Below are 22119 nucleotides of genomic sequence, written 5' to 3'. Positions count from 1 at the left end.
CGTGAGTACACACTGAACAGGTGTGGATTCTGTGGCTGCACAGAACCACAGGGACCTCCACTTCTCTGCGTTTTCTCTGTTTATTCACGCTCAGATGTTCTCCTTTCCAGAAGAACAGTATGAAATAACATAAAGAGCATCTGAAATATACAAAATGGTGGAAGATGCTATGTTCACTAAATGAAGTAGGGTGATTTCTTCAACTCAAAAGCAGATAAGAGGTTCATATCACAAAATAAGGAATGTACACCAAAAATCTCACATGTATAGGTTATGGTTTTTAATGGAACCATGCTGAATGAAGTTAAAGCCATGAGGTATGAATTTACAAAGTTTATGTGATCTTTATCAGAATTAATATTGATTAAACATTATAGCCTTATTACCTATGAGGTAAACTTGATGTAAGTATCTTGTAATTATATCTACGGTTACTGTCAATTTCACAATTGCTGGTTTATGGCATTCATTATGATCATCTTTCCACAAGTGTTAGAGGGACTCCTTTAAATGGTGGGATCTGCTGTGTGACTTGCAGTCCCCTGGGGGCAATCACTTATCTCTCTGGGGAGATACTTTCATGATGGAGCTCGGATAACTACCAGGCTGGATTGTTCCAAGCTCCCTTTATGATGCCCAGCCCTCAAGAAGTGTCTAGTTGTTTTTAAATTTTTCCATATTATATCTCTTCAAGGAGAGAAATTCCATGATCTTCCTCCCTGGACTTCTCAGCAGGAGAGAACTCAAGATTGAATTGTCATAATATATCTCGTCTTGGCGCAGAGCTCCCCCTTTGATTATCTCCAGGGCACATTCTTCCTTTGGAGATGCTTTTGCATTGTATATCCCAGCAATTGCCTTCATGGCTGTGTCTGTAGAGCGAGAAGAGAAGAGCGTGGTTATCCAAGACAAGTAGAGCCTATGTGATGGAAGGCCTGCAGACAGCAGCAGCTTAGCTTTTAGGGGCCGTTGGCCAGTGCTTGCTCGGACCCTGTCAGGAATACATGGAGAAGACTGGGCGTGTTGAGGACCTATTGGGCAAAGAGAATCTTAGTGTCCGTATGGACCTTGTCTTCCTGGATGGAAATTTGTGGGGGCAACTGGAGGTTACTAGTTGAGTGATTTGAATGAATCAGACTGCTCTCTTGGGTGTTTTGGTTGGAGTGAGGGAGTCATATTGGGGAGCAGAATGAGGATAGAAGTCATATGATGGGAAAAGTCAGTGAGCAAGACCAGAGGGAGGTGTGACAATGAGGGCTGATTCCCAGAAGGAGAGACAGACAGGGGTCCAGGCCTTCGCTCCCTTGGCAACACCAGCCGCTTTTACCCGGAGGGAAACTGTGGTTACCTGCTCTCTCCCCGTCGGACTTGCGTCCTCCTTGCCCAGCTTCCCCCTGTCTGTCCGCCCCTTCTTGCTCCACTGTGTGTCTTTGTCTCCGTCTCTCTTTTGTTCTGTAACTACTGCTCAGTGTATTCAGAGTTTAAAAAGAAACATTTATTTGGCTGTGCAGAGTGCTGGATCTTAGTTCCCTGATCAGGGATTGAACCCATGCCCCCTTAGGAAAGTGCGGAGTCCTAACCACTGGACTGCCGGGAAAGTCCCTTCAATAAAAATTTTAAATCATACCTATCACATATTTTAGATAAACTTGCATTTAGACTTACAGAAAAGTTTTAAAAATTGTACAAAGTCTCTCCTTACATCTTTCAATCAAAACATCATACATAACCATGATACCACTATCAACAATTGATATGACAGAATTGGAACAATATTACTAACTAAACTGCAGACTTAATTTTTTCACTAATGTCCTTTGTCTGTGCCGGGAGCTTACCCAGGAGTACACTTAGTAGTGATTTTTTCTTGTTTTCCCTCCAACCTCTGACAGTTCCTACTCTTTCCTTGTCTCTCATCAGTTCAGTTCAGTTCATAAGATCTGTTTAAACCCCCTCAATTTGGCTTTTTTTCCCATTGTTCTCATGGTTAGAATGGGATTATGTGTTTTTGACAAGAATACTCCCAAAATGATGCTGTGTCCCTCTCAGCGCAACATATTAAAGGATTTGTGACATCTGTGACTTATTACTGATATGTTATTAAGGAAAACAAACTCATATTTAATAGTCTCACTTACTTTCACGAGGGACGTAAGGTGTTCAGAATAGGGTCAGGTGGGGAATGTGGTGTTCCTCAGCACAGCTGGCAGTCAGAACGGAGAGAAGGGTGAAAGAGCAGTCAGAGGCTCCACAGGGGACAGAACACTTCATTAAAGGGGGACTAGTGCTGTCACTGGTTTTCAGTGCTTGACACACGATGATGTCAAGGAGTTCAGCACCCTCTTTACCCACCATAGTAAGACAGACAGTCCATCTGCAGGCCATTTATTCCAATTTCTTGACCTTACCTGTGTCGATGAGGCCAAGAACACAGAGGGTGATTGACACATTGACCTTGGCTGCCTCATATTCCATCCTGAGAGAGGAGAAGAACCCATCCAGAGCAAACTTGCTTGCAGAATAGGCAGCAGCAAGTGGACAAGCCATTTTCCCTAAATGAGACAGAAGTGGGTTAACATGGTCATCCACTGCAGCTCTCACATGATCTGTGCTTTATCTGTAGCATGCTTTGTAACCTCCATGAAGTGCTTCTACCCTTAGTTTCTCTCTGCTCCCCAAAGAGATTACCCTGCTGTGCTGAATTTCAGAAAGAAAGAAACACGATTGTATCAAGGAAACTCCCCTTGACGGACTGGGATACGGTGTAGAGTGGGCTGCAGAAAAACTTTCATTGAAGAGGGATTAGTTAGGTTTTTAGTAAAGGTGGTAAATAAGTAGGATTACAAAAGAGCCATGCAATTTCACACCTGGTAACTCTTCCACCTTTGACCCAAGAGTGCTGGAAAGCAAGTGTTTGGCAAGAGCTCTCTACCAGCACAGAAACCTATCACTGGTCTTGCTACGCAAGGGGAATGAAAACTCCTGTCTTTATTTTCTACTCCAAATCACTTTTCTTACTTTCATCAGCCTGGTTAATTCTTAGTTAGTTCTCAGTATTTTGGAGGATATGTGGGCATATGCCCAATCAGTTCAGTTCAGTCGCACAGCCGTGTCTGACTCTTTGTGACCCCATAGACTGCAGCATGCCAGGCCTCCCTGTCCATCCCCAACTCCGGGAGTCCACCCAATCCCATGTCCATTGAGTCAGTGATGCCATCCAACCATCTCATCCTCTGTCGTCCCCTCTCCTCCCGCCTGCAGTCTTTCCCAGCATCAGGGTCTTTTCCAAGGAGTCAGTTTTTCACATCAGGTGGCCAAAGCATTGGAGTTTCAGCTTCAGCATCAGTCCTTCCAACGAATATTCAGGACTGATTTCCTTAAGGATGGACTGGTTGGATCTCCTTTCAGTCCCAGGACTCTCAAGAGTCTTCTCCAACACCACAGTTCAAAAGCATCAATTCTTTGGCGCTCAGTTTTCTTTATAGTCCAACTCTCACATCCATACATGACTACCGGGAAAACCGTGGCTTTGACTAGACAGACTTTGTTGGAAGTAACGTCTCTGCTTCTTAATATGCTGTCTAGGTTGGTCATAACTTTCCTTCCAAGGAGTAAGTGTCTTCTAATTTCATGGCTGCAATCACCATCTGCAGTGATTTTGGAGCCCCCCAAAATAAAGTCGGCCACTGTTTCCACTGTTTCCCCATCTATTTGCCGTGAAGTGATGGGACCGGATGCCATGACCTTAGTTTTCTGAATGTTGAGCTTTAAGCCAACTTTTTCACGTTCCTCTTTCACTTTCATCAAGAGGCTCTTTAGTTCTTCTTTGTTTTCTGCCTTAAGTGTGGTGTCATCTGCATATCTGAGGTTATTACTATTTCTCCCGGCAATCTTGATTCCAGCTTGTGCTTCCTCCAGCCCAGTGTTCCTCATAATGTACTCTGCATATAAGCTAAATAAGCAGGGTTACAGTATACAGCCTTGACATACTCCTTTCTCGATTTGGAACCAGTCTGTTATTCCATGTCCAGTTCTGACTGTTGCTTCTTGACCTGCATACAGATTTCTCAGGAGAAAGGTCAGGTGGTTTGGTATTCCCATCTCTTTCAGAATTTTCCACAGTTTGTTGTGATCCACACAGTCAAAGGCTTTGGCATAGTCAATAAAGCAGAAATAGATGTTTTTCTGGAACTGTCTCGCTTTTTCAATGATCCAACGGATGTTGGCAATTTGATCTCTGGTTCCTCTGCCTTTTCTAAATCCATCTTGAACATCTGGAAGTTCATGGTTCACGTACTGTTGAAGCCTGGCTTGGAGAATTTTGAGCATTACTTTGTTAGCATGTGAGATGAGTGCAATTGTGCGATAGTTTGACCATTCTTTGGCATTGCCTTTCTTTGTGATTGGAATGAAGACTGATCTTTTCCAGTCCTGTGGCCACTGCTGAGTTTTCCAAATCTGCTGGCATATTGAGTGCAGCACTTTCACAGCATCATCTTTTAGGATTTGAAATAGCTCAACTGGAATTCCATCACCTCCACTAGCTTTGTTCATAGTGATGCTTCCTAAGGCTCACTTGACTTCACGTTCCAGGATGTCTGGCTCCAGGTGAGTGATCACATCATCGTGACTATCTGGGTCATGAAGATCTTTTTTGTACAGTTCTGTGTATTCTTGCCACCTCTTCTTAATATCTTCTGCTTCTGTTAGGTCCATACCATTTCTGTCCTTTATTGAGCCCATCTTTGCATGAAATGTTCCCTTGGAATCTCTGATTTTCTTGAAGAGATCTCTAGTCTTGCGCATTCCATTGTTTTCCTCTATTTCTTTGCATTGATCACTGAAGGCTTTCTTATCTCTCCTTGATATTCTTTGGAACGCTGCATTCATATGGGTATATCTTTCCTTTTCTTTTCTTTTCTCAGCTATTTGTAAGGCCTCCTCAGACAGCCGTTTTGCTTTTTTGCATTCCTTTTTCTTGGGGATGGTCTTGATCCCTGTCTCCTGTACAGTGTCACAAACCTCCATCCATAGTTCATCAGGCACTCTGTCTGTCAGATCTAGTCCCTTAAATCTGTTTGTCACTTCCACTGTATAATCGTAAGGGATTTGAATTAGGTCATACCTGAATGGTCTAGTGGTTTTCTAATTGGTTTTCTTCAATTTAAGTCTGAATTTGGCAATAAGGAGTTAGCTCCCGGTCTTGTTTTTGGTAACTATATAGAGCTTCTCCACCTTTGGCTGCAAAGAATATAATCAATCTGATTTCGGTGTTGACCATCTGGTGATGTCCATGTGTAGAGTCTTCTCTTGTGTTGTTGGAAGAGGGTGTTTGCTTTGAATCCACCCCAGTGTATTCTCTTGCCAAAACTCTATTAGCCTTTGTCCTGCTTCAATGTGTACTCCAAGGCCAAATTTGCCTGTTACTCCAGGTGTTTCTTGACTTCCTACTTTTGCATTCCAGTCCCCTATTATGAAAAGGACATCTTTTCTGGATGTTAATTCTAGAAGGTCTTGTAGGTCTTCATAGAACTGTTCAACTTCAGCTTCTTCAGCATTACTGGTCGGGGCATAGACTTGGATTACTGTGATAGCAAATGGTTTGCCTTGGGAAGGAACAGAGATCATTCTGTCATTTCTGAGATTGCAGCCATGTACGGCATTTTGGACTCCTTTGTTTACTATGATGGCTACTCCATTTCTTCTAAGGGATTCTTGTCCACAGTAGTAGATATAATGGTCATTTGAGTTAAATTCACCCATTCCAGTCCATTTTAGTTCGCTGATTTCTGAAATGTCAATGTTCACTCTCGCCATCTCCTGTTTGACCACTTCCAATTTGCCTTGATTCATGGACCTAACATTCCGGGTTCCTATGCAATATTGCTCTTCACAGCATTGGACCTTGCTTCCATCACCAGTCCCATCCACAACTGGGTATTGGTCGGACACGACTGAGCGACTGAAATGAACTGAACTGAACTGAATTTTATTCAGGATAGCAGTGTGCTGAGATAAAAATATTTACTTTCTCAAGATTCCCTTGCTCTTTTGGGTAGTCATGTGCTCTAGACTTGGCCAGTGAGCAATCTAGCAGATGAGTCTCCAGGAAAGATATTGATTACCTGATAAAATAGATGGATTCAGGTGGCATGTAGGTTTTATGTTTTGCCCTTTCTCCTTCTAAGTAGACTACAGATTTGATGCCTAGAATTGCAGTAGTCATTTATGAACTTGAGGAAATGCTATATATTAATTATGTAATTAAAGATCATAGTACAAAAATGTGGAATGAGCTTAGATTTTTGAAGATCTAATACATCCAAAACACCAGTTCTGGACTACTTATTGCCCGAGAAAAAGGAAACCTTAAATTCAGTGTTAAGCCATTGTAAGTGGAGTTTTGTTACATGTGCAGCAGAATGCATCTCCTGACTAATTAAAACTTTAATCATAGAAAGAGGATAATAGAGGCAAATAGTTATCAGATTCTTATATCTGAAAAATCATTCTAGCATAAAAGTTAAAAACATGTTAAGGCCAAGAATATTTGATTATAGAAAATGTAAAATTTCTGTATGTCAAAATGGTAACTATAATAATTTCACTATAAAGGTAAAGGGTAAAATGATAAACTAGTAAATCATTTTCGACATATTAGGCAGACAAAAGCTTAATATCCTCAACCTTTAATGTACAAAGAACTCTTAAAAATGCAAAAATACAAACAAATCTCTATAGGGAACCACTCTATCCTCAATCCTCAGTCATGAGTTTTGGGTTGAGATAACTCTGTAGTCAAGTTCTAGGAATGGGTGTGTGACACAGGATGTGCAGTTTCTGATACCACTGGGTTACTGCAGTCTAAGGCTGAACCAAAGCAAGACCCAGCGGGGCTTCCAGATACGTTGTTGCCAAACCAGAGTTTAGTTTCCTTTTCTTCCTCCGTATCAGAACCCCAAGTGAATTCATGTTTCCACCTGTCACAGGAACTGCAGTATTGTCTCTGTGTGCCCTCTGCCCCTCTTCCTTAGTGGTAGAAGCCAAGATTTATAGCTGGGCTCACAGTTATCTGGAACAAAGTCCACATTTCTCAGCTTCTCTCAGCCAGATGTTGCCAGGTGACTCAGTGCTGTCCAATAATTTGTACACAGAAGCATGTCATGTGATTTCTGGGATACGTCCTTAAAAGAAGAAATCAGTTTCTCCCTTCTCGACCCTTCCTCCTTCTTGATTCCTCGAGAAGGAGACTGTGACTGTTGGCTGTGACTCCAGAACTATCATGGATCATGAAGTAGAAGCCTCATGTTGAGAATGGCAGAGCATTTAGAGAAATGGAAGGAACCTGGCTGACCATGAGCTGCCCTCCTAGCCCTCTACTGGTTACCTCCAGACTTGATTTACCTTTTTAACCTGTTACATCCACTATTATTTTAGGTTTTCTGTGTCAGAGAGCTGTAGGAGAAGGCAATGGCATCCCACTCCACTACTCTTGCCTGGAAAATCCCATGGATGGAGGAGCCTGGTAGGCTGCAGTCCACGGGGTCGCACAGAGTCGGACACGACTGAGCGACTTAGCAGCAGCAGCAGCAGTGTCAGAGAGCTGTGCTTCTCTGTTGAGAGCCCTGTCACTTTTACATAGCCCATGCGCCAAAGGGAAGCCAGTACTATCTCTAAATCTAGGGGTGGCTCGTATGGTTTACTTAATACCATCGTCCCTGCCCACAGTTGATACACGGATGGGCATGGGCCCCATTTTGGACCAGTGAGGCTCGAGGGGAATTTTGTTGGGGTGTCTGGGAAAGTTCTTTGTCCTTTTAGGAGAGTTTGTTAAAGTAGAATTCCTATTTCTCTTCTGCTGGATGTTTTTGTGTATGGCTGAAATTGCTGCAGCTATCTCATGATCAGCCTGAGGATGAAGCTGCACGTGGAAGAGAGCAGAGCCAAGAGAGTCACGGGGACACTGAACTTGAGCCAAGTCAACTGTGAAGCCCGCCCTGCATCTGGACTTCCAGTCATGTCAATAATTTTCCTTATTGTTTAAGCCAAAAATAGATCCAAATTGCTTACAAGAAGAGCATAATGGCTAAAAATATGAGTTCTAGAGAGAGATGACCGGTGTGTGAAATCCCAAGCACGCCATTTCTTAGCTATAATATGTGGATGATAATATTACTAAGCTGAAGTAATCCATGTATTAGATTTAGCACAAGCTGACACACAGAAAACACTTAGAAATGCCATTATTGTTAGTGTTTCAAATTGGTGAGAAAAGTGTAAGCTGCTCAAAAAATCATGTGAGAATGAATACTTAGCTACTTAAAGAAAAATGCCATTCTAATAAACAGATTCAAATTATATTAGACAGTACTTTGTGGAAACTAAAAGAATACAGTATGGGTGAATATATAATCTCAAGGTAAGAGATACTTTTAAAGCATGAACTCGAAGGCATATGCTCTAAAGGAAGAGATAAAGAGATCTGAACATATGGGATTTAAACAGCGTCAGTGTACTAGAAATGCTCACCACTGCCTTCCTACACAGATCCCCTTCAAAAAGGTTTTCCATTTCCGTCCACAGAAGATCAGGTCAGTGGTGGTTAATATGCACAATGGCTAGAACACGCATCATGTCTCTTTCAAGAAACTGAAACAAACAACTCTAGAATTCTAATTAGCTGCTGTGGACTTTGAACTAAAACTTTATATAAGACTGGGACTTGAGTAACTGTTTACCGTCATGGAAAGGGCTAAGTAAACAGACAAACAAAATAGGCAGCCACGTGGAGGAGACAAAGAAAATAAGCATTAAAGTTGGAGCTAAATAAGAGCTAAGGTTTATTTAGCTCTTATATAGATTTTAAAGTCTCAAGGGTAAGTCATTGCCTACAGTTGCAGAGTTGGAGAACTAGAATTCAAATCAGAATTCAAATTTGATTCTAGTGGCTCACACACATATGGTGGTGTTTGCTCTATAGAAGTCATTGTTCTTTATATGAGTGTTTCTTAGGAGCCACCTGTCAAATCCAACCTTTCCTGGAGTAGGTGAAGATTCTCTCTACTTGACAGTTAAGCCCCAAATAGGCAAAATTTATGAAAAGCAGAAATATTTGCACTTTCAAACTGACAGCTGCTGTGAAAGTGCTGCACTTAATATGCCAGCAAATTTGGAAAACTCAGCAGTGGCCACTGGACTGTAAAAGGTCAGTTTTCATTCCAGTCCCAAAGAAAGACAGTGCCAAAGAATGTTCAAATTACCACACAGTTGCACTCATTTCACATGCTAGCAAAGTAATGCTCAAAATTCTCCAAAAGGGTTCAACAGTATGTGAACAGAGAACTCCCAGATGTTCAAACTGGATTTAGAAAAGGCAGAGGAACCAGAGATCAAATTGCCAACATCCACTGGGTCATAGAAAAAGCAAGAGAATTCCAGAAAAACATCTACTTCTGCTTCATTGACTACACTAAAGCCTTTGACTGTGTGGATCACAACAAACTGGAAAATTCTTAAAGCGATGGGAATACCAGACCACCTTACTTGCCTCCTGAGAAACCTGTATGCAGGTCAAGAAGCAACAGTTAGAACTGGACATGGAACAACAGACTGGTTCCAAATTGGGAAAGGAGTACGTCAAGGCTGTATATTGGCACCTTGTCTATATAACTTCTGTGCAGAGGACATCATGTGAAATGCCAGGCTGGATGAAGCACAAACTGGAATTAAGACTGCCGGGAGAAATAGCAATAACCTCAGATATGCAGATGACACTACCCTTCTGGCAGAAAGTGAAGAGGAATTAAAGATCCTCTTGATGAAGGTGAAAGAGGAGAGTGAAAAAGCTGGCTTAAAACTCAACATTCAAAAAATGATGATCATGGCATCTGGTCCCATCATTTCATGCAAATAGATGGAGAAACAATGGAAACAGTGACAGATGTTATTTTCTTGGGCTCCAAAATCACTGCAGATGGTGACTGCATCCATGAAATTAAAAGACGCTTGCTTCTTGGAAGAAAAGCTATGACAAACCTAAACAACATTTTAAAAAGCAGAGGCATTACATTGCTGACAAAGGTACATATTGTGAAAGCTTTGGTTTTTCCGTTAGTCATGTATGGATGTGAGAGCTGGACCATAAAGGCTGAGTGCTGAAAAATTAATGCTTTTGAACTGTGGTGTTGGAGAAGACTCTTGAGAGTCCCTTGGACTGCAAGGAGATCCAACCAGTCAATCCTAAAGGAAGTCAACCCTGAGTAGTCACTGGAAGGACTGAGGCTGAAATTGAAGCTCCAATGCTTTGGCTACTTGATGGGAAGAACTGACTCATCGGAAAAGACCCTGATGCTGGGAAAGACTGAAGGCAGGAGGAGAAGGGGACGACAGAGGATGAGATGGTTGGATGGCGTCACTGACTCGACGGACATGAGTTTGAGCAAGCTCCGGGAGATGGTGAAGGACAGGGAGGCCTGCGGTGCTGCAGTCATGGGGTTGCAGAGTCGGACAGGACTGAGTGACTGAGCGACAACAGCCAAGCTGACAGGTGAGGGCACCGTAAACAGACAGGGCTCGCTCCTCGCGGTCCTTCCGTGTTAGTCTCCCGGTGCTGCCATGACAAACGTACAGAGACTTGGAGGCTGGGACACCGGTGCTGCCATAACAAGTGTACAGAGACTTGGAGGCTGGGACAACAGTTCATCCTCTCACAGCTCTGGAGGTTAGCTGTCTACAACCAAGGTGTCAGCAGGGCCACACTGCCTCCATCGGCTTTCGTGAAGGACCCTTTCTTATCTCGTCAAGCTTCCAATGTCTGCTCCTCATCGTTGGTGTTCCTCGGCTTGTGGAGACATCACTCCAGTCTCTGCCTCCATCTTCACAAATTTGGGTGTGTCTTTTGTTCATTTTATTAAGGCACTTTTCATTGGATTTAGACTCATCCGGATAATCTGGGATGATCTCATCTTGAGATCCTTAATTATATCTGCAAAGATCTTTTTTTTTTTCATATAAGCTCACATTCACAGGTTCCACGTGGACAGTGTTTGTGGGGGGTGGGTGGTGGTGGTGGTTACCATTCGGCCCTTATACTCTTCTAGTGGATGGTAAAGATCTTGACTGTGGCATTTCTTAATGTATTTGTCCAGGTAGCAACAGAAATGCAGAAGCAAGGGGCCATGTGAACCTGTAGTCTGCATTCTTGTAGCAGTGGTAGTTGTCCCACCAATGGAGCTTAGTGTATCCCATTTTGTAGTCTTTTTCTAAAAAATTAGTTAATTAATTAGTTTTTGGCTGTGTTGGATGTTCATTGCTCTGCACAGGCTTTCTTTAGGTGGCAGCCAGGGCGGGCTACTCTTGCAGTGCCTATCGGCAGGGCATGGGCCAGAGAGTTCGGCTCAGTAGTTGGGATGCAGAGGCTTAGTTGCTCCGCAACGTGTGGGACCTTCTCGGACCAAGGATTGAACCTGTGTCTCCTGCATTGGCAGGGGGATTCTTAGCCACTCAACCGCCAGGGAAGTCCCCACTTTCTATTCTTGATTATGACTTAGGTAATGCTCAAAGAACAAAAAAGGATTCTAAATTGTTGTGCTGGAGAAAGGGAGACAGATTTTTTTTTTTTTAATTGTTGTTGTCCTAAAGGGAAAGAAGAAAAAAGGAGAGAGATAGGGAAGGAGCCAGATGTAGCAGAAAGAGTTTTGAAAAATTCATCAAATAGATGTATGGTTTCAAAAAACAATATGAGAGGTGAAGGGAAAATATTGAATTGACGTACAGACAACCAACAGGCACATGAAAAATGCTCAACATTGCTGATTTTTAGAGACATGCATATCAAAACTACAATGAGGTATCTATCCCTGCACACTGGTCAGAATGGCCATCACCAAAAAATTTAGAAACAATAAATTCTGGAGAGGGTGTGGAGAAAAGGGAGCCCTTCTACATTCCTGGTGGGAATGTAAGTTGGTACAACCATTATGGAGAACCGTATGAAGTTCCCTTAAAAACTGAAAACAGAGTTACCATATGACCCTATAGTCCCACTTCTGAGCACAAATCCAGAGAAAACTCTAATTTGAAAAGATACCAGTGTTCTTTGCAGCACTATTTACAATAGCCAAGACATGGAAACACCCTCAATGTCCATAGACAGAGGATTGGATAAAGAAGATGTAGTGTACAAATACAATGGAGCATTTCTCAGTCATAAAAGGAATGAAATAATACAACTCACAGAGACATGGATAGACCCAGAGCTCGTCATATTAAGTGAAGTAAGCCAGGCAAAGATACATTTCATATAATGTCGCTCATATGTGGAATCCAACAAAATAATAAAAGTGAACTACTTTACAAAGCAGGAATAGACCCACAAACAAAGAAAACAAACTTATGGTTACCAAAAGGGAAAAAGATGGAGGGATAAATTAGGAATTTGGGATTAACAGATACACTGCTATGTATAAAATAGATAACCAACGCGGACCTACTGTATTAGCACCAGGAACTCTACTGGATATTTTGTAGTAACCTGTAATGGAAAAGAATCTGAAAAAGAATAGCTATGTATGTATAACTGAATCACTTTACTGTACTCCTGAAACTATCACACACACATACATGAAGAATACTAAATTACTAGATAAGAGTCGAGGTTGAACTGACCACTGAAAGATATTCATCTTTATTATGAAAATTATGCACAAGGTACACTGTAACCTAATCACCTATGGGAAATGTCAGTTTTTCAGAGGGCTGCGGCTGTCACTAACATTCATTATAACCATATTTCATCTCTCAGGTTTTGTGGCCTGTCATTGATCTGCCAGCCTTTAAGCCAGTAGTTCTCAGATTTAATTCCCACAAGGACTATGTGGTAAGGACCTGCAAATCTGAGCCCACCTCCTCCTCATATTCTTCTAGTTGGTGTTCTGGGTTGGAGGGCTGTGCTGAAGGGTTCAGTGGGAAAGAGGTCTCTATCCATAAACCATATCTAGGATGGTTTTAAGGGTTGTTATGGCAGAAGGAAAGGCATGGTGACATAAGCTTACTGAACCTGATCTAAGACCGTGCAGGAGAAATGGAGGGGAAGGTCTTTGGAAGGAGGAGCAGTCTCTCACAATGACAGTTGGACGGGCTGTCAGTAAACTATGAGTTGTTGTATCTCTTTAAGGCTCAAACTAGTATGATCAGGCAAAACACATGTCCAAAATCTAAAGTGAATATTCAGGTGAAGAAACATGTTGAGCTAATTAGGAAACTTCAGCTGCAGGGGGTAAATTCTGAACTCTGATTTGATGAAAGAAAATTCAGGAAGAGCCAGGGTGGTGGGGGAATGGCTTGTACAAAAACTAGAAATGAGAATTGGGTTCAGTTCAGTTCAGTCGCTCAGTCGTGTCCAACTCTTTGCGACCCCATGAATCACAGCACGCCAGGCCTCCCTATCCATCACCAACTCCCGGAGTTCACGCAAACTCATGTCCAGAGAGTCGGTGATGCCATCCAGCCATCTCATTCTCGGTCGTCCCCTTCTCCTCCCGCCCCCAACCTTTCCCAGCATCAGGGTCTTTTCCAGTGAGTCAACTCGTCGCATGAGGTGGCCAAAGTATTGCAGTTTCAGCTTTAGCATCAGTCCTTCCAATGAACACCCAGGATCGATCTCCCTTTGAATGGACTGGTTGGATCTCCTTGTGGTACAAGGGACTCTCAAGAGTCTTCTCCAACACCACAGTTAGTTACAATGAAAAGCCAATAGAGCAGGAAAAATAGTAACAAAGTTTGTCATATTTTCTCCTCTGTAAAAGTATAGGCTTATAAGCACTTATCCAAAACCCTTAGGGCCTGATGTGTTATTGAATTATTTTTGAAATTTAGAAGATGGTTCAAAGCTTATACTGTATATGGTGGTGGTGGTAGTGGTTTAGTCACTAAGTTGTGCGGCACTCTTTTGAAACCCCATGGACTCAGCCTGCCAGGTTCCTCTGTCCATGGCATTTTCCAGGCAAGAATACTGGAGTTGGTTGCCATTTCTTCTCCAAATGTTTATTATTGTATACAATATGAAAGTGAAAGTCATTCAGTCGTGTCTGACTTTGCAGCCCCATGGACTGTTACAGTTCATGGAATTCTCCAGGCCAGAATACTGGAGAGGGTATTCCCTTCTCCAGAGGACCTTCCCAACCCAGGGATCGAACCCAGGTCTTCCACATTGCCAGCAGATTCTTTACTGTCTGTGCCACAAGGGAAGCCCAAGAATACTGCAGTGGGTAGCCTGTCCCTTCTTATCCCTTCAGGATAAGCCTATCCCTTATCCTGAATTGAACCAGGGTCTCCTGCATTGCAGGCAGATTCTTTACCAGCTGAGTTACCAGGGACTCCCATAAACAATATACAGTATTGTATACACTGTATATTACACTTCTAGTAGGACGTGGGGAGGTATCCTGTAAGGAAACACATAATTTCTGCACTGAGATATTTGAAAGTTCACACTGAAATAAAGGCTTTAAGTAGCCTGACTTTCACTTTCATATTGTATACAACAATAAACATTTGGAGAAGAAATGGCAACCAACTCCAGTATTCTTGCTTGGAAAATGCCATGGACAGAGGAACCTGGCAGGCTGAGTTAGGGTTAGGGCTAGGGTCAGGGTTAGGGCTAGGGTCAGGGTTAGGGTTAGGGTTAGGTCCAGACTATCTGTGCAACTTATTTAGGATGTGGCAACACAAACAAACCCCGCCCCTCGCAAACCCTTAAAAACAAAATCAAGTTTGCAACACGTAGACCCTTAACCATCCCGAGGGAATAAGAAGGGCCGAAGGTGAAGAGGTCAGAGAGGACCGGTATTAGGGAAAGAAATGAACAGTGTTTCGCTGAGCTTCCTGGAAGAAGGGGTTGATCCTTAAGAGAGGAGCTTCAAGGGCACCTCATGGAGACTTTGTCCCCAGGAGTTTGGGGGGCACTCAGGGCTGGGGTTTGACCTACCCTGGGAGGCGCTGGTTACGGGCAAGGCCCTGCAGAGCTAGTACAAGCTGTCATACGAAAGGGCGCTCTCCCTGTAGGGGGCCTGAAATCCCGCTCACACTTTGCTCGCCGCCCTATAGGCCTTGACCCAGGCCTCATCCCTTCTTCCCTGGAGTCATTTCCACTTCCTGCCCGAAAGAACAGCAGTGCGTGGTGAGTGTGTCTCCTTGCACTCCCACTGTATTCTCAGAGTCTGAGGGAAATGACAAGCAACTGCTGTCCAGCTAGCCGGAAGAATTCAGTATCCAGCAGGGACCTCCAGAGAATGTGCACGAACCTCCAAAAACCCACAAAAGCACCCAGTGCCCGAGGCAGGTGTGGTCACCCTCCCAGTCCAGAGAATGTGAGATTTCGACATGGATCCAAGTGTCCAGAGGACACTGAGGCTGCAACAGCGGGGCACCAGCCAAGGAACGCCTTCTCTACCCTGCATTCTCCCTTTGCTTGTTTAGGAGAAGCCAGAGGGAGCCTGGTGAGCAGGAGGAGACCGGGAGCAGGAGGACAGGCTGAACACATCTCTATTCTACCCCAGATTTCCTAAGACAACAGGTTCAAGCTTGATGAGGGGGGAAGCTTTTTTTTTTTTTTTCCCCTTAAAAAAATATTATTTATTTATTTAGTCTGTGCCGGGTCTTAGTTGAGGCACTTGAGATTTTTGGTTGCAGCTTGCAAACTCTTAGTTGCAGCATGTGGGATCTACTTCCCTAACCGGGAGCCCCCTGCATTGGGAATGCAGAGTCTTAACCCCTGGATTATCAGGGAAGTCCTGGGAGAAGCTTTACTTAGAGTTAAATTACAAACGGGTGGATGTTTTAATTACTGAAGTGAGGCCTTTCCTGAAACTGGAAGCAGCCAAAAGATCCTTTATTATTCTAGAGTGTTGCCATCTACCCTTGATCGTGTCCAGGTTCAGAGAAGAACTCACCCATAGAACAGGTCTGAAGGAAAGAATAAATTTGTTTTCTGATTGCACCTACGAGATCCACTTGTTCAACCATTGTTCATAAAAAAAATAGGCTGGAATATGAAACTAATTACATCAAATGGATAAATAAATAAATTACTGTTCTAATATGGGCTTTCCAGGTGGTTCAGTGGTAAAGAACCTGCCTGCCAAGCTGGAGACATAGGTTTGATCCCTGGGTTGGGAAGATCCCCTGAAGAAGGAAATGGCAACCCATTCCAGTATTCCTGCCTGGAGAAACCCATGGACAGAGGAGTCTGGCAGGCTACAGTCCATGTTGCAAAAGAGTCAGATACAACTTAGTGCCTAAACCACCACCACCACTGTTCTAATATGCACTAAGCAGTCAGAAAGTGAAGGGATTAGAAGTCTGTTTTTGCTCAGGGTTAAGTTTTGGTTTATGTAGGGAGAATGGAGTCAGCAGTTAGATTTATCTTCTGGGAAGTTTTAGACCACAAAGAAACAGAACTATGGTGACCATATTTTCTAAAGCAAAATATAGGACATGGAGTCTGACAAGTAAGGGTGCAGACTTCGTGATAAATGGGCCAGACTGTTTGCAGTTAGCTCTGTCCCAGAAATTCAGGGACTCAGCCACTGTAGAAACAGCAAGATCCAGGGAACTGGCAGACTAGCTGTGTGCTGGAGTTTGTTAGCTGAGCAGAAGAGGTCAAAAGCAGGCCTCCGTGCTTGATTTCAGACTCTTGGTCTTCAGAACTGTGAGAAAATACATTTCTGTTGACTTCAGACCTGGCTTATGGTAACGTATTACAGCAGGTGTTCAGTTCAGTTCAGTCGCTCAGTCATGTCCGACTCTTTGCGACCCCGTGAATCACAGCACGCCAGGCCTCCCTGTCCATCACCAACTCCCGGAGTTCACTCAAACTCACATCCATCGAGTCGGTGATGCCATCCAGCCATCTCATTCTCTGTCGTCCCCGTCTCCTCCTGCCCCCAATCCCTCCCAGCATCAGAGTCTTTTCCAGTGAGTCAACTCTTCTCATGAGGTGGCCAAAGTATTGGAGTTTCAGCTTTAGCATCAGTCCTTCCAATGAACACCCAGGACTGGTTTCCTTTAGAATGGACTGGCTGGATCTCCTTGCAGTCCAAGGTCAACAAAAGAGTCCGAAATGCAGTACTTGGATGCAATCTCAAAAACGACAGAATGATCTCTGTTTGTTTCCAAGGCAAACCATTCAATATTACAGTAATTCAAGCCTATGCCCCAACCAGTAACGCTGAAGAAGCCGAAGTTGAACGGTTCTATGAAGACCTACAAGACCTTTTAGAACTAACACCCCCAAAAGATGTCCTTTTCATTATAGGGGACTGGAATGCAAAAGTAGGAAGTCAAGAAACACCTGGAGTAACAGGCAACTTTGGCCTTGGAGCACGGAATGAAGCAGGGCAAAGGCTAATAGAGTTTTGTCAAGAGAATGCACTGGTCATAGCAAACACCCTCTTCCAACAACACAAGAGATGACTCTACACGTGGACATCACCAGACGGTCGACACCGAGATCAGGGTGATTATATGCTCTGCAGCCAAAGGTGGAGAAGCTCTATACAGTCAGCAAAAACAAGACCAGGAGCTGACTGTGGCTCAGATCATGAACTCCTTATTGCCAAATTCAGGCTTAAATTGAAGAAAGTAGGGAAAACCACTAGACCGTTCAGATATGACCTCAATCAAATCCCTTATGATTATACAGCAGGTGTAAGGAACCAATAAACTGCATTCCTCACTTGTATGGTTATGTAGGAGAATGTCCTTACTTGTAGGAAATGCATACTGACATATTCAGGAATGATGGGATATCAGGTCAGCAACTACCTCAATTAAAATAGCAATTACTCTCAAATAATTTGGTTACGGGGCAATGGGGAAGTCGTTTGTCCTATTCTTGCAATTCCTCCATAGGTCTGAAATCATTTCAAAAGACAAAAAAAAAACAAAAAACCCTATCTTAGGGTTCTAGTGACTTGGAGGAAGTGATAGTGGATTTTGTGGGGCTTTTTATGGGTTCCTCAGAGGTCCCCAGAGACTCCCTTGGCGTGAGCAATGGTTCCTCTAGCTTGCTTCACTAAGCGCCCTCCTCATTCCAGGGCTCCAGTCAGTCCAGCCTTCCTGACCCAGTCCATCCACCATCCCTGAGCAGGTGACCCCAGGCCAGTCCCCCTTCACCTCTCCCAGGTCTCTGGGAAGCCTTTTATGTGGGGATATATTTGATCCAATGATGCACGCAGCTTCACTTTCAAGCGAAAACAGTTTCAGCCCTGCCTCTTGCCTTTAGACTTGCAAGTATGAGTCAAATACCAATCCCCAAACTCCAGGGACACTTGTAAAGATCTTCAGATAATCCTCCTGAAGCCCCTCTCATGTGACGTAGAGTGATGGTGACGCAAATGCCTGCCCTGAAACCTTCGTGGATGAACCTGACCCCTGGTGGATGAACACATGTGTGTGCTTAGTTGCTCAGTCATATCTGACTCTTCCCGACCCCATGGACTGTAGCCTGCCAGGCTCCTCTGTCCATGGGGATTCTCCAGGCCAGAATACTGGAGTGGGTCGCCATTCCCTTCTGCAGCAGATCTTTCTGACCCAGGGATTAAACCTGGGTCTCCTGCATCACAGGCAGACTCTTTTCGATCTGAGCCACCAGGGAAGCCCATGAATACTGCAGTGGGTAGCATATCCCTTTTACCGGGGGATCTTCTCAACCCAGGAACCAAACTGGGTCTCCTGCATTGCAGGCAGATTCTTTACCAGCGGAGTTACTAGGGAAGCCCTGGATAAACACACAGGACACTGACAAGTCTCTCTAAGCACAACTATTTAGGCTGCATGTGGGAGATCTGGTGATGTTGGTGGAATTGGTTTGGGCCCACCCTTCAACTGTTCAGTTCAGTAGCTTAGTCGTGTCCGACTCTTTGCGACCCCATGAATCACAGCACGCCAGGCCTCCCTGTCCATCACCAACTCCCGGAGTTCACTCAAACTCATGTCCATAGAGTCGGTGATGCCATCCAGCCATCTCATTCTCTGTCGTCCTCGTCTCCTCCCACCCCCAGTTCTTCCTAGCATCAGACTCTTTTCCAGTGGGTCAACTCGACGCATGAGGTGGCCAAAGTATTGGAGTTTAAGCTTCAGCATCAGTCCTTCCAATGAACACCCAGGATCGATCTCCTTTAGAATGGACTGGTTGGATCTCCTTGCAGTCCAAGGGTCTCTCACAAGTCTTCTCCAACACCACAGTTCAAAAGCATCAGTTCTTTGGTGCTCAGCTTTCTTTATAGTCCAACTCTCACATCCATACATGACTACTGGAAAAACCACAGCTTTGAGTAGATGGACCTTTGTTGGCAAAGTAATGTCTCTGCTTTTTAATATGCTGTCTAGGTTGGTCATAGCTTTTCTTCCAAGGACCAAGCATCTTTTAATTTCATGGCTACTCCATTTCTTCTAAGGGATTCTTGTTCAGAGTAGTAGATATGATGATCATCTGAGTTAAATTCACCCATTCCAGTCCATTTTAGTTAGCTGATTCCTAAAATGTTGATGTTCACTCTTGCCAGCTCCTTGGAAGAAAAGTTATGACCAACCTAGACAGCATATTAAAAAGCAGAGACATTACTTTGCCAACAAAGGTCCGTCTAGTCAAATATATGGTTTTCCCATAGATTTGGGAACTATGTATGGATGTGAGAGTTGGACTATAAAGAAAGCTGAGCACCAAAGAACTGATGCTTTTGAACTGTGGTGTTGGAGAAGACTCGTGAGAGTCCCTTGGACTGCAAGGAGATCCAACCAGTCCACCCTAAATGTAATCAGTCCTGAATATTCATTGGAATGACTGATGCTAAATCTGAAACTCCAATACTTTGCCCACCTTATATGAAGAACTGACTCATTGGAAAAGATCCTGATGCTGGGAAAGATTGAAGGCAGGAGGAGAAGGGGATGACAGAGGATGAGATGGTTGGATGGCATCACCGAGTCAATGGACATGAGTTTGAGCAAGCTCCGGGAGTTGGTGATGGTCAGGGAAACCTGGCATGCTGTAGTCCATGGGGTCGCAAAGAGTTGGACACAACTGAGCAACTGAACTGAAACTGAAAACTGTCATTGGGTTTAGGTCCCACCCAGGTAATCTTGGATGATATATACTGAAAGATGCTTAACTTAATCACAGCTGAAAAGACCTCTTTTTTTTTTTTTTCTAAATAAGGTCACTTACACAGGTTCAAGGAGTTTGGATGCACATGTGTGTTCTGAGGGCCACTATTCAACCTCCTCCATCAACATTGATTTAATGTTTCATCTAATCCACAGGTGCCATTCAAATTTGTCCCAAGGATATTCTTTACAGCAAAGGATTCAATCAGGAATCATATTTTGCATTTTAGTTGTTATAACTCTTTAGCTTTCTTTAGGTTGCAAAATTCTCTAATTTTTCCTTGACTTTCATGACTTTGACATTATCAAAGAGTACTGCCAGTCATTTTGTACCAGAGCTGGCTTATCCTGGATGATGAGCACTGGTTGTGCAGTGTTCATGAATTTTGCAAACGGGTTGATCTGTTGATACGGCTATCGAGAGATTATTTATACCATGGAAATGCTACAAATCAGAGTTCTTAATGTTCCCCTTCTAGAGAGCTAGTTGGTAACCATTTACCAGCACACTGCTGATGAATGTCCCTTAGTTTAGATTTCTGTTTCCTTATGATTTGATTCAGGCAAATATTTTTGACAGGATCATTACAAATAAATTTCTCCCCTTCACACTGTATCCCATCAGATGATGCATGATTTCAGTTTATCCCAGTACTGGGGATATTAAGTAACTTTGATCATTTGGTTCAGGTGGTGTCTGTCAGATCTCTCCACTGTAAAATTACTCATTTCACACCCCACAACCCCATAATCAATAAATATTTTGTAGGATCATACTTTTTGTTTCATTTTTTCACTTTCTCATTTTTTCAAACGATCTTAACCATCTTAAAGCCTGCAGTTTAGTGGCACTAAGTATTAATGCATTCATGGTGTTGTGCAACCTCCACCGCCTTTTATCTCCAGAACTCTCTGCATCTTACAAGCCTGAAACTCTGTACCCATTAAACACCAACTCCCTCTTCCCTCTCCTCTGAGTCTCTGGCAGCCACCATTTTACTTTTCTCTGCGATCTTGACTGTTCTTCCTACCTCATATGAATTTGATCACACAGTATTTGTCTTTTTGTGACTGACTGACTTCACTTAGAAAAATGTTCTCAAGGTTTATTCATGTTGTAGCATATATCAAAATTTCCTTTCTTTATAAGACTGAATTGTATGTATGTCATAGCTCCATAGTTCAGTTTGCTTATCTGTTATCTGTCCATGGATATTTGGATGGCTTCCATGTTTTAGCTATTGTGAATAATGCTTCCATGAGGGTACAGGTATCCCTTCAAGACTCTGCTTTCTGAAAATACTGAATCACTATGTTGCACACCTGAAACAAATATAACTTTATAAGTCAACTATACTTCAATTTAAAAAAGGAAGGAAAGAAGAGAAAGACTCCACTCTCAGTTCTTTTGAGCATGTAGCCAGGAGTGGAATTTCTGCAGCATGCAGTAATGCTGGTTTTCATTCTTGAAGGAACCTCCGTCTGTTTTCCACAGTAGCTGCACCATGCTGCATTCTCACCAACAGCACACAAGAGTTTGGATGTCTTCACATCCTTGTCGACGGTTGTGATTTGATTTTGGCCATCCTGACAGTTGTGAGGTGACATCTTATGGTTTCAATTTGCCTTTCTCTGATAATTAGTGATGTTGAGCATTTATTATGTAACTCTTGGCTATTTGCATGTCTTCTCTGGGGAAGTGTCTATGAAAGTCCTTGCCCATTTTTGAATCAGGCTGTTTTGTTGTTGTTGTTGAGTAGGGTAGTACTTTGAGTCTATATAAATACTGTATTTCTTATTAAATTTTGCCCACTAGGTTTAGCATTGATAGATGCTTCTTGGATAAATGACTACTGTGATGGTTGCCAAATGGTTGCCTAATTTCATTATTCCTTCTGTATTTATCACTTGGCTTTTTAGTGTATGGGAAAACCTTATTCTCTCCCTGCTTAT

The 22119-nt window shown here is 43.2% G+C and overlaps 1 protein-coding gene across 2 annotated transcripts in view; it reads right to left on the bottom strand.

The window, feature by feature from the left end:
• Nucleotides 1-258: 258 nt before the first annotated feature.
• HSD11B1 (hydroxysteroid 11-beta dehydrogenase 1) overlaps nucleotides 259-22119 on the bottom strand; it is a 70014-nt gene continuing 48153 nt past the window's right edge. For both annotated transcript variants that reach the window (XM_055419007.2, XM_055419008.2), the window contains exons 6-7: nucleotides 2409-2552; nucleotides 259-872 (exon numbers count right to left, since the gene is read on the bottom strand). In XM_055419007.2, coding sequence (XP_055274982.1) covers nucleotides 655-872; nucleotides 2409-2552 — 362 coding nt within the window. In that variant the 3' untranslated portion in view covers nucleotides 259-654. The remainder of the gene's footprint in view (nucleotides 873-2408; nucleotides 2553-22119) is intronic.

This window comes from Moschus berezovskii, chromosome 17 (genome assembly GCF_049115385.1).
Source record: "Moschus berezovskii isolate FMDL1 chromosome 17, NW_MosBer_1.0, whole genome shotgun sequence".
In the NCBI taxonomy this organism is placed as follows: Eukaryota; Metazoa; Chordata; class Mammalia; order Artiodactyla; family Moschidae; genus Moschus; species Moschus berezovskii.
The sequence above is the reverse complement of the archived record's forward strand: the minus strand, read 5'-3'. Positions and strand labels throughout refer to the sequence as shown.